Below are 13,722 nucleotides of genomic sequence, written 5' to 3'. Positions count from 1 at the left end.
CTGTCATTTATAACTGTGCTTAGATAAAGAGCAACACTGTAGACCCCCCTTACCTGTAACCAATTGCATCTTTAGGTTGAACTGAAGGCAGTTTATTAATGTTGCATGTTTGTTCACTTCAACTTCTTTCTAGGTCTGTTGACTGGTGTTGTGGTTGATTCTGGAGACGGTGTCACTCACATCTGCCCTGTGTACGAAGGCTTTTCTCTGCCTCACCTCACCAGGAGGCTAGATATAGCTGGCAGGGATATCACCCGCTACCTTATAAAGGTAAAGTAAAAGTAAATGAAGATTTCATTTTATCAGTGATATCCAGCAGTTAGAAAGAAGGATATATAATCTTTTTTTTGTATACGATTGGGGTGCATAGTTATAACCTATATATACATGAATCTTAAAACCAGAGCATACACTTATTTGCCTCTTTATTTTTAATACATCGTATTATATCGGTCCTCATTAGGATACTTGAGAAAGGTCCTAATGAGGACCATAACGTTGGACTTGCATATGCAAATTAGGATTCGGTTTCGGTTTGGCCGAGCAAAAGGATTCGGCCGAATCCTGGATTCGGTGCATCCCTTATGTAAATAACATGGTTGCACTTCATCTGCTCTGCTGCTATACTTAATTAATATACTTAATTTAACATTTTTCTAAGAATTCTTTATTTTTATGGTAATCCTTTTGTACTTCGTTGTAGTATTTAACCAGTATGTATAATTTTGCACAGTCTAGCAAAGTGGATCAGGATGCATTTCACTGCATGTTGTATCCGTATAACTGTGCATGTGACAAATAAAGAATCTTGACTTGAATTATATTGAAATCCGTCTCCTGCAGTTGCTCCTGCTGCGAGGGTATGCTTTCAACCACTCTGCTGATTTTGAGACCGTTCGTATGATGAAGGAGAAGCTTTGCTATGTGGGATACAACATCGAACAGGAGCAGAAACTTGCACTGGAGACAACAGTCCTCGTGGAGTCTTACACAGTGAGTACCACACTCCTCTTCTGTATTTTCTGTTAAAAAAAAAAAGTGTTAGTATCACTTTAAAGCTATGAATGCATAACATACTCTCTGCTAATAGGACTTTTTGCCAGCAGTATGGATTCATTTCATGCAGCCTAGTTGCCATCAAGTACAAGGTGCCTTTTTATTATTGCAAATAAAAGGAAAAATACTGTATTCTTTGCTTTAAATTGACTCTATGGGAGATGTCCCTTCCTTTAATTTGAAGCTTTTCTGGATATTGGTGTTTCAAATAAGAGATCCCATACCTGTACTTGTTTACAGTAATAGAAGTTCTGAAAAAATCAACTTCTCCTACACCTAGAGCACGAAGTAAAAACCTCTTCACAGCCACTAGGGGGTGCTGTTATTGCAGTGTGAGTAGGATGCCTTAGCACTTAAAGGACCAGTAACATTAAAAAAAAAATTAGTTTGTACATAACGAACAAAAAAACACCAAGACACATTTAACTTTAAATTCGCAAAGTCTTTATTAAGAAATAACTTACAGATTCTCCGCTAGCGCTCCTCTTCAGAAAAGGCGACAGAGCGATGATCCATCGTGCGGCACTCGATTTCTCTTCCCTGCCTTCTATAGGAGATAGCCAGGGAAAAGAAATCGAGCACCACACAAGGGATCGTCGCCCTGTTGCCTTTTCTGAAGAGGAGCGCAAGCGGAGAATCTGTAAGTTATTTCTTAATAAAGACTTTGCAAAGTTAAAACTGTCTTGGTGGGTTTTTTTTATGTACAAACTAACGTTTTTACATTTTTTTTTATCTTACTGGTCCTTTAAAGGAACTGTAACATAATTTTTGTACATTCAAAATATCACTTCTAAATACTTTTATTAGCAAACATATAATAGAGAAAATTCAATAGATAAGTATTTTTTTAAGAAATTTAACCTTACTGATGATTTATCACGCTCAGGCTGCAGATCTCTCCCAAGTCTCGCAGCAGGCATGCAGACTTCACTGGAAAGGCGAAACACTCCGTCCCCCATCCCTCTCCCTTCACTATTGATGAAAAGCCAATAAATCACACAGAAGCAGGACGCTGAAGAATGCAGTAAATTAACTTCCGGATTAAAGTGATACTAACACTAAAAAACGACTTTTTAAAATATGAATGTACATTAAGTTACCTATACAGTAGGTCATGTTGATCGTTTTTTGCTGAGGTCTGTTTTTGTAAATTTTTGAGTTTCTAATGCTAACAGACTCCTGCATAAATATGGCAGCCCCCTCATAGATGAGCATGGGGAGTCGGATGGGTAATGTAAAAACTTTGAGCAAATACCAAGCCACTACTATGATGTAAAAATGGTTTCATTTCTGGTGTCAGTATCTCTTTAAGCCGGAAGCCAGGCAGTCACCCCATCGCCTTTTTAAATTTGCCCAGTAAATGAGTGGCAATGTCATTTATTGAAAAACCATTCATAATATTAAAATTTCTCAATGCTACTGATGTTATCAAAAGTATTTAGAATGCATATATATAATGTGAAAAAATTTAACTTTTCCTTTGAAGTGAAGAAAGGATACACTGGCACCCATCCTTTCTTCACTTGTATAAGGAGGGTGCCGATCCCTCCATCATTGTGCACCGAGCAATCGTATTAAGAAGGCCATGGAGTGTGAGTACGGAGCTGCAATCTACAAGTCAGCACTTATAGGGATACTGTCATGGAAAACATGTTTTTTTCAAAACGCATCAGTTAATAGTGCTGATCCAGCAGAATTCTGCACTGAAATCCAGTTCTCAAAAGAGCAAACAGATTTTTTTTTATATTCAATTTTGAAATCTGACATGGGGCTAGACATATTGTCAGTTTCCCAGATGCACTCAGTCATGTGACTTGAGCCTGCACTTTAGGATTGAACTACTTTCTGGCATGCTGTTATTTCTCCTACTCCATGTAACTGAATCAGTCTCAGTGGGACTTGGCTTTTACTATTGAGTGTTGTTCTTAGATCTACCAGGCAGCTGTTATCTTGTGTTAGGGAGCTGCTATCTGGTTACCTTCCCATTGTTCTGTTGTTAGGCAGCTGGGAGGGGGGGGGAGGGAGGGGGTGATATCACTCCAACTTGCAGTACAGCAGTAAAGAGTGACTGAAGTTTATCAGAGCACAAGTCACATGAATGGGGGCAGCTGGGAAACTTACAATATGTCTAGCCCCATTTCAGATTTCAAAATTGAAAATATATATATATAAAAAAAAAAAATCTGTTTACTCTTTTGAAAAATGGATTTCAGTGCAGAATTCTGTTGGAGCAGCACTATTAACTGATGCGTTTTGAAAAAAAAACATGTTTCCAGTATCCCTTTAAGGTGGCCATACCCAATAAGATCCACTCATTAAGCAAGGTGGCCCTGCAAACAATTGGACGTTGGATACATTTCACTGCGACCGATGAAAATTTTCTAACCTGGCCGATCAAATCGTTTGGATGAACAATCGTTTGATTACCACTAACCTCGCGATAATTTGACAGATTGGTTGGATTGCACTAAAATCGGTTGTTCATCAAAGAAAAATCTTTGCGTCTATGGGAACCTAACGGTCTTTAATTGCCAAGAAAAATCCAACCTGCCTGATTGATATCTGGCTGATTTTTTGATTTGATATCGATTGGGGAGACCCGTCAGAACGCTCCCCACACGGGCAGATAAACTGCCGAAATGGTCTGAAGGACCGATTCTGTGTATGACCCTTACTCTGAGTAAACCATTATCTGCGTCACTTTGTAAGGGTAAGTAATAGAATGCAACCATGCTCCTACACAAGATATAGTCTCCCAGTACATTACTGGTTCTGTTTGGCTTCTGTGAATGTTCTGTATATTATTTTAGTAAATGTGCAGCAGTGATTCTTCTTAGGCTTACACAATTCCTATGTTTTATTACCAGTTTCTGGCTAGTAGCCGCTCTGTATCAGTTGAAAGTATTCCATACTGTGCCGATTCCTGAGGAATGTTTACATACAGTGCTTGCGAAAAATAAAATAACCAATACCTTGTTCAGATGCGGGGTGATCCCAAATTTATTGTAGTGCTCTTGACATGTGAGTCATGTTCAAACGTTTCGGGACAAACAAATGCCCTTCCTCAAGTGACAACCCACCATAGATCCCGACCATGCTTATATAGCCATATAAATGGTGCCATCTAGTGTACAGCAACCATATAGCACGCAATGATACATTGTATATAATTAACAATCCAAAATTGTCTCAATAGTGAGATTTGAAATATACTGTGATACAAAGTCCATAATTTGTTGCTTGTGAATAAGTATCTCCAAAAAAAATCAAATTCAAAAGTGTGCAATAAAAAATTCAAAAAATTCAAAAATCAGAGTCCAGAACAAATCTGAAAATCGTATTCAGTCCTCCATATTGATTATAAATATAGGACAAAGAACTTCTATCACATAACATAAGTAGTTATTATCAATTAGTTAATACAAATACTGATTACCTGCGGAAAAGGAGATGATTCTATGTTATATTTTTCAATTTATGTTCACCTTCTCCATCACTGTAAGAAACGAAGGGCACATATTAAGCGACACAATTCATAAAAAAACATGTATAATTCATTGCTTCATTAAGGCCCCTAGGCGCCAATGTATTTAACTTCCAGATCCAATACGTTTCCCTCTGAAGGAGTTTCTGGTCTGTGTTACCCGATTTAGTTGCTATCCGATTTGTTCTGGACTCTGATTTTTGAATTTTTTGAATTTTTTATTGCACACTTTTGAATTTGATTTTTTTTGGAGATACTTATTCACAAGCAACAAATTATGGACTTTGTATCACAGTATATTTCAAATCTCACTATTGAGACAATTTTGGATTGTTAATTATATACAATGTATCATTGCGTGCTATATGGTTGCTGTACACTAGATGGCACCATTTATATGGCTATATAAGCATGGTCGGGATCTATGGTGGGTTGTCACTTGAGGAAGGGCATTTGTTTGTCCCGAAACGTTTGAACATGACTCACATGTCAAGAGCACTACAATAAATTTGGGATCACCCCGCATCTGAACAAGGTATTGGTTATTTTATTTTTCGCATTATATTATTACTGGCGGTGGAAGAGGCCAGTACCAATACCTTCCCCAAGTTTTTCTATTGTTCTACATACAGTGCTTGACTGCATTCAGTAGTTTGCTTTGTAGCACTGGAGTTCCTCAAAAGCTGAGAACTCTTTATTTTGACTGTTTATATTCCTTTAAAATCTTACACGCCAAATCTCTTTCTGTGATGGTGCAGAGCGCGGCCTCTGGCACTAGAAACCATAATAAAGTTCCACTTCTTATAGGGCCCTGGGGGATGAAAGGTGACTGTTTAAATGTTCCATTTGACTTTTATTGCACAGCTTCCAGATGGCAGGGTTATTAAAGTCGGTGGCGAGCGCTTTGAGGCACCAGAAGCTCTGTTCCAGCCGCATCTTATCAATGTAGAAGGCGTTGGCGTTGCTGAGTTGCTGTTCAACACCATTCAGGCAGCTGACATTGATACTCGGTGAGTCTGTGATATTTGTGCATCTGTGCAGCTAATACAAGGGAAATAGAGAAGAAATTACCCTCGCACACCCTGGCCTTCCCTATTTGTACGAATCCCAGGTGCTCAGTGAAGGATTGCATCAGAGAAGGGGGGAAAGAGAAGCAAACTGAGCCTGATCACGCCTGTGGCAAGGAGGTTTAAGATGAAGGCAGGAGGTCTGATACAGAACTGGTACACAATAAAAGGAAAGAAATGCAGTGTTTCTTGTGCTTCGGGAACCGAATCCTAATTTGCTTATGTGAATTAGGGGCGGGTAGGAAAATCACATGACTTTGTCACAAAAGAGAGAATTTTTTCCACTTTTTCCTTTCTTGCCCCTAATTAGCTTATACAAATTGGGATTCGGCCGAATCTTTCACCATGGATTCAGGGATTTGGCTAAATGCCAAATGGTGAATTCGGTGCATCCCTAATTATAGTTGAATTTCTTTTTTTTTTTAAATATATATATATTTATTTATTTATTATTGTCCTTGCATTCTTATACAGTACATATCAAATTCTGACAACTGTACTTTCTTCTGTTTTCAGGGCAGAGTTCTACAAGCACATTGTGTTGTCGGGGGGCTCCACAATGTATCCAGGGTTGCCTTCCCGTTTAGAGCGAGAACTTAAACAGCTCTATTTGGAGCGAGTCCTGAAAGGAGATGTTGAAAAATTATCGGTAAGGCTTCTTTTTCTTTCTTCTCCTACTCCTCTTTCTTTTTCTCTTTCTTTCTTTTTCTTTTTCTCCTTCTTTCTTTTTCTTCTTTCTTCTTCTCCTTTCTTCTCTCTTCTCCTTCTTTCTTCTTCTTCTTCATCTTCATCTTCATCATCATCTTCTACTTCTTGATCTTTTTTGTATTTCCAGAAATTTAAGATCCGTATTGAAGATCCTCTTTTTCTTCTCCTCCTTCTTCTTTTTTCTTTTTCTTCCTTCTTCTCCTCCTTTTCCTTCTTTTTCTTCTTTCTTCTTCTCCTCCTTCTTTCTGCTCCTTCTTTCTTCTTCTTCTTCTTCTTCATCTTTTTTGTTTTTTCAGAAATTTAAGATCCGTATTGAAGATCCTCCCCGCCGCAAGCACATGGTGTTCTTGGGTGGAGCAGTATTAGCCGACATCATGAAAGACAAAGACAACTTCTGGATGACGCGCCAAGAGTACCAAGAGAAAGGCACGCGCGTTCTGGAGAAACTTGGCGTGACTGTACGATAAACACAACTGCCATTGCCCGTCGCTTCTCTAAAGCTTTTCCTTATTTCCTTTATTGCCAATCTTTGAACTCATTCAGTTCCATGACTTTTCTTGGAAAGGCCTGTCTGGGTCCTTTTGACCTAAAGACGGGAGTTTTTTTTTTTTTTTGTCCTGGTTTCCTGAGGAGAGCTTTGCTTCCGTGTTTGTTTATGTAGCTCGGTTTGACTCAGTAATATGCCGTGTCTTTACAAACACAAAGCTCTAGCCACAGAGCCGAACCGCTCCACATTATCCGTTCTTGTTCTTCACAGTAGGCTTTTCCATCTAGTGTACTTCTCAAAAGGCTGCTAGCTTTATCTTCTACTTGCCGGGTGGCTTGCCTTTCTTTCCATAAGAGAAGAAGAGTTATTTTTTACAGGTATAGGACCTATTATCTAGAATGCTCGGGACCTGGGGTTTTCCGGATAAGGGGTCTATCTGTAATTTGGAACGTCCTACCTTATGTTTGTTGAAAATCATTTAAACGTTAAATAAACCCAATAGAATTGTTCTACCTCCAATAAGGATTAATTACTTCTTAGTTGGGATCAAGTACAAGATACCATTTTATTATTACAGGAAAAAAGGAAATATGTTGTAAAATTTTGAATTATTTAATTAACGTTGAGATGACCTTCCCGTAATTCGGAGCTTTTTGGATGACGAGTTTCCACATAACGGATCCTATACCTGTACAATGATTTACAAATCCCTCTGCTGCTTTTCTGTCACTTCAATTATTAAATTTGAATTTCTGTTTTTATTCCCTCCCCCCATCCATTTTTAATTTTTAGAAGGTACACTCGCGCGCACAGTCATGTCTGTTGTTAGGACACAGCATTAGTGTGAGAGGAGGTCCCTGGACCATATTGTGTGATAATCATTCCTAGGCATTATTTACATATATTTACTCCCCCACCCCAGCTGCTGCTGAACTGTAACCCCCAGCAACACACCCAACTGTAAAAGGCTCTCTCCGGGTTTTGCTGGGATTTAGCTCATCAAATCCCTGATTTAAATCATTTAGCCTCCCTTCTTGAGCTGGCGGAATACAAACCCCCCGCACCTCTGAACCCCTTCTTTTTCTTTTTGCCAATTAACAAAGCACTTGATCAGGTGACCCATTCTGCTGAGAACAAGCTCCTTAACAACAAATCACCAGAACAGTTCAAAAGTTGCAAACGCGTCTGATTATTCCAACAGAGTTCCTATCTATGAATATCTTTTTTGTTTTATTGTTTTTCCTCCGTGCGCTGGTTTCTACAGAAGCGCCGTGAATAAATTTTGCTGTTGCTGTAAGACAGTGCCAAGTGCCATTTCTTCCGAGAGGAATGTTCCCAAGACAAAATAAATGACACATAATGGTTATCTAAGCCACGTCTCTGCTAAAGTCTGTCCTTTACACACAGCAACAGTTGTTGGGGCGAATATATATATATGTATATGTATATGTATATACTCGAGTATAAGCCGAGTTTTTCAGCCCCCAAAATATGCTGAAAAACTCTACCTCGGCTTATACTCGGGTCAAGCGCAAAAAGCATAGTCGCCGGCGTCCAAGAATAGTCTCCAAGAATATTCGCCGGCATCCAAAAACGAGACGCCGGCACCTCCAATGGGAGCAGAAACCCTCAATTTTTTGATTGAAACTTACCAGAAGCTGCTGCATTTCTCACCCTAGGCTTATACTCGAGTCAATAAGCTTTCCCAGTTTTTGGAGGTAAAATTAGGTACCACGGCTTATACTCGGGGCGGCTTATACTCGAGTGTGTGTGTGTATATATATGTATATGTATACGTATACACATACACATACACATACACTTTACTCCTTGACTCATTAAGTTGGTCAGAATGGTTTTGCCTCTGAAGTGCCAAGTGGAGGTCACACTGTCTCTTATCCTGATTTTAGACGTCTTAATTCAAAATGGATGACAATAATGAGATGGTTTTGCTGTCAAAGGTCCAACATTTCCCCATGGAGTGGGTACAGATATTGGAAAGTATTGGTGGAAGTCATACAGCCAAGACCATCAGTAAATACATATTCACCCCAAATATTGCTCTACCCAAGCCTCAATGTGGGGTTTCCAGGTGTATCTAGAAGAGCAATAAGCACCTCATCCTAACTGTCACGAACGGCAACCAGAAACCAGAACCAATGCTAGGCTCCCTGGTCTCGGCTTCTGCCTTTAATAGCCAACTTCTACCTAAGACACCAGGTCTTGTTAAGAGAGTAGCAAAGCGAAGGTTCTGGATGAGCAATGGGGCACGATCGTTAGTTAGAATTAGGACGGAAAGCACAGTTCTTGAATTAGACAAAGCGTAGTCAAACAGGTTGGGTTGGGTCAGTGCAGGCAGAGTTCAATCAAGGGTCAGAAACCAGGAGATCAATTAGAATGGTCAGGCAGGCATGGGTCAGGATAATGGAGTTCGGAATAGTCAGACAGCAGGCAAGGGTCAGGATCACAGAATATTCAGGCAGGCAGGAGTCAAAAACAGGAATCAAATACAGAAAATAGCACCCAGTAATCTAACTAATAGATCCAAACGGGCAATAAGAAAATATACAAGGTCCCTTTAAATACCTTTAAATCTCGCACCATTGCACGATGACGCCAGCGTCGTTTGCGCATATAACCAGGAAGTGCGCGCCATAGAGTGACCGGCAGCCATGAGGGAAGGATCAACCCGGCGGGCGTCCCCGCCGACCCACTAGATCACAAGGGTGAGTCCTGACACTGACTTTCAGGCTGAGCCCACCCCTCACTAGTCTAAGCCCCATAGTTTGGGAACCACTGGTATATGCCTTTCTTTGAAGTGTGTATTCTAGAAACTGGCTGTGGGTTCCCACTTCTCTTCATAGTAATGTTTTTTTTGCTTAAGTCAACAAGGTCGCCCTTCAGGTTTAATCCACTAGAGCAGGACATTTGTATACAGAAATGCATCCGTGTGGCTTCAAGGAGATAATTACTACATGGCAGCACAGAAACCAGTGCAATTAGCATCAGGATTTAATAATCAGCCCTGTAGCATCAGTTTATATCACAAACAAACCTCATTTTCTGCTGGATAATTAGTGACGACCCCTAAGCTTCTCTACAGCTGCTCAGAGCCCACTGAGCATGTGCAAGTCACAGACACTCCTAACAAAGTCCAAGATGGGGAACTCCTGTGACAACTTTTAAGGCCTGGATCATTACTGCTATAGAGATGCTGAACCTTTAGGCTGGTTCAATAAGTTCAATATGGCATTTATAGCCAATTTATCTTTAGGGTTTAGTTCTCCTTTAACTGATCCTGTTAAGAATTGTAATTCATTAGAGACCTTGTGTTTTCTTTACTTATTTTTAGTATTTACTTGTTTTTTAATTATTTGCAACATTTTCAATTACAAACAAAAAAAATGAAGGAAATGGAAGAACCTGACAACATGTCACAACCTGACAAAGGGTTAAGGTAGAAGTCATTTTCCATCTGAATTCTGTCTACAATATTTCTCCATGTCTCCATATGTTGTAAAGGGTTTCAATAGGCGCCATATTGTTCCCTGTCTCTATTTTCCCTCCCTTCCCACTTCCCTATGTGCTGCCAGTTTCCTTGTATATATTGTAAAGTTTCTAGTCGCTTCCTATAAAGCAAGTCATTCCTTCTCTTAACCGTGAATACATTACATGATCCCGAGTGATTTTTCTTTCTTTTGCCTTAAACAAAATGCAATTCTGTTTTCTGTACTTCAAAGCATCTCCATACGCCCACTCCATTCTGCTTCATGTTCCTCATATTCCAGTCGTCAGCCAGAGTGATGTATCTGAGAGCCGTGCGTCTGCCCCTTTCACTCCCATTCCTTTAGAAGCCACTAAAGCTGCTTTATGTGAAGTCTTCCTTCCTTTGGAGAATTGTCTAAGCGGTGGGTTTTTTTTCTTGGCTAATAGTGTAAGCTGATTGGAAACCTACATCCGATGGAGTAGCTATCAGGAATTTGTCTAAAGAGCTTACACACATCCATCCATACATTGCATTCGCATTATTATTATTATGGTGACTTTAGAGAGTGTGAGACAGTTTTCTTGAATTCTTTGCTCTCTGCACCACCTCAATTTATGGAAATATATGTCTGCACCCAATCATTGTTTATGGCACCCATTGCAGTCCCCACACTATGGGGGGATTCACAAAAGTGATGATATTGAGACAAAATAAAAGTGGAGATAAAAATGTTGGAAAAAATTCACAAACCTCTATCTCCACTTTTGTGAATTTGGCTTTTAAACCGATGTGACACCCTATTGGCGACCCCCCTGGTGCCAAGGTTGTACATTCTTACCAACCTCCAATGCAGATCCTGAGTCTCCTTTGCATGGTGAAAGGCTACTGGGAATTTCTTCTCCTGGCAGTGCCTCCACCTAATGGGATCCGGGAATACACCTGAGGGTGGTCCCATAAGGAGTCAATTGGTGGACTCTGAAAAACCAACGTTTTTTTTGGGAAAAACTTCAAATTGATCGAATGCGCTATTCCTTCAATTCGTACAATTCGAACTCGGCCAATAGGGACCTAATCAATCGAAAATGAACCTATCCGACCAAAAAAAACTTCAACTTAATTTTGTTGATCTTTTTGAATTCGAATTTCGAGGTTTTTTCAATTCAAAATTCGACCCCTTGATAAATATTCCAGAGTCAGAATAACCTGAAGCCAAGTGATCACTTCCTATACATTTTTATCAAGAGTGGTTTACTAGGAGTCCCAAATAGAGAATAGAATCATTTGCCCTCCAGAAACATTGGTTAACTGACTCAATAAATAAATTCATAGAGAATCCCTATCTATTGAACATACATCTCATTTCTCACCCACTTTCTTGCTATGAAAGTTTTGAAAGTTTGCTTGAAGGTGTCGTAATCTTTTGGAGCAAACATAATAACTTTTTCAGTAAGATGTTTTATTACATTGACTGCGCACTGGCGCTAACTATAAAATTCGCAAACCTTCTTCCACTGTCGGAAGTGGTCGCTAAACAGTTTCCGGGTTCGCAAAAGCTATATTAAATTTGCGCAAAGCAAAATTCACCAATACTTTTCGCATTGCGAATATTTTTTCCATTATCGACTTTTATTACATTCCCCCACTTTTGTTTAACTGAAAGCTGAAAAGCAGATCTGAACAGGAGGGAGAGGTAATTCTGGTGACCATCACGCCCTGCTCTGCCAACGCTTCCCATGTGTTTAGAAGGGGCATTGGCAAATCAGAATGAAGTTCTGCCAATTCCATATCATTTCTATTCAGTAGCTCTTCCATTTGGGATTTCAGCTGCTTTCTGATTGGCTGGGTCCAATTTACCCTAGCAACCAGGTTGACACTGGAAAGGTATAAGAGAAAGCCTGAACAGAAAACTAAGTAATAAGTAAAAATATCAGTTAAATTTTAGCCTCACAAAGCAATAGTTTTTTTTAGCTGTTGGGGTCACTGACCCCCAATTGAAAGTTGGAAAGATGCAGAATAGCATATTCCATAACAAATTAAAAGTGAATTACTAGTGGTGTAACTAGTGTGCATCAAACCCCCCGCAAAAAAATCTTCGGAGATGCCAAGTGCACAGGAATGCCCACCTGCCCCTCACCAGCCCACTCCCACCCCCAATGGCCCATTCTCTTGCCTCCCTCCTTGGAGTCCTCACTTAAAGGCGAGTATCTGGGGAGGGAGAGATTCATTAGTTGAACTATAGTTGAAGCGAACCCCATGGTCTGTGCCCCCTCGTAGCTTCCTGTACAGTTACACCAATGTCTCTCTAGTTACGGAGTTATATTGGCAACTCAGCTGAGAGCTGGCACATTACATGTAACTCAGAGACGCTACTCTACCAAAGGTTCTTTATCTTTTACATTATAGAAGTGTGGGGGAGTCCTAATAATATAAAAGAAACACCAGTCCTACTTAAAAGTGGCCATACACTGTCCGACCATCATAGTATTGGCCCAGCTGTGCTAAATGAGTACTGTGCACAGGAACAGCCAAATGATATTGTTTTATTCTGAAACAGAAGTGATGACTCTCTCTTTATTCCCTCATCTGTGAATTAGAGATACAACCCAACTGCTCACATCTAACCCACCCCTGCGTACCCCAGCATGTAACACAGGATTCCTGGGCTGTCTATAACACTGGGTTTGGCTGAGCTCAAAAAACACTTTGGGCTTCTTGTAGCCATAGGTGTTAGCTTAGTTGCCAAATCTGTTTTTTTTCCATCCCAGGAGCTCTAATTTGCACCAATATTCCCAGGAAAAGGACAGGACTAGAAACCATAAAGGGAAGTAGATAATTCATGATAGAAAAACAGCACTGCTCACAGTCACTAAAGAGTCAATGGGAAACAACTGAGTTTCAGGGCAATTTCCACTGTGACTGTGCAGAAATGTTTAACCCTCTCGCTGCCTTTGCTGGCTAACATGGGATCATCCTGAGAAGGCTTGTTCTAGACAACAAGTCCTGCTGCTATTAGCCATGGGCCCCTTGGGAAACATAGATGAAAGGCATATAACAGGCATATTAGGAATCTTGAGTGATTTCCAGCCTGCAGCAACCCAGCTGCTGTTGTACTGCAACTCCCAGTATGCTTCCGACAACCAAAGACCTATTTTTAGGAATGACCAAATAAGCTCAGAAAATCTGATGTAATGTGTGTACTCAAGAATCTGATTCTCTACCGTGTACTGGTGGTGTGCAAATCCCCCCCCCTTTCTTTCTTTTTTTCTGTACCCCTTATTTTATTAAAATATGCCTTTTCTCTGTCCAGCTGTAGTGGCGCTGTCTTACCACAAGGGGTCTCCAGGTCACAAGTTGGGAAGTTCTAATAAACCCTTATATAAATACACAAATACTGGAGCAATATCATTGTGATGTTAGATGATCTCTGCCTCCG

General features: G+C 40.1%; 1 protein-coding gene across 1 annotated transcript in view; it reads left to right on the top strand.

Moving 5' to 3' along the window:
• Nucleotides 1–8,173, top strand: part of actr2.L (ARP2 actin-related protein 2 homolog L homeolog) — a 33,294-nt gene extending 25,121 nt beyond the window's left edge. Inside the window, 5 exon segments of the mRNA NM_001091847.1 lie at nt 134–270; nt 844–993; nt 5,405–5,550; nt 6,124–6,256; nt 6,612–8,173. Coding sequence (NP_001085316.1) covers nt 134–270; nt 844–993; nt 5,405–5,550; nt 6,124–6,256; nt 6,612–6,782 — 737 coding nt within the window. The 3' untranslated portion in view covers nt 6,783–8,173.
• Nucleotides 8,174–13,722: the final 5,549 nt, after the last annotated feature.

This window comes from Xenopus laevis, chromosome 5L (assembly GCF_017654675.1).
Source record: "Xenopus laevis strain J_2021 chromosome 5L, Xenopus_laevis_v10.1, whole genome shotgun sequence".
Taxonomy (NCBI): domain Eukaryota; kingdom Metazoa; phylum Chordata; class Amphibia; order Anura; family Pipidae; genus Xenopus; species Xenopus laevis.
Note: the sequence above shows the minus strand (reverse complement) of the source record. Positions and strands in the feature narration are given on the sequence as shown.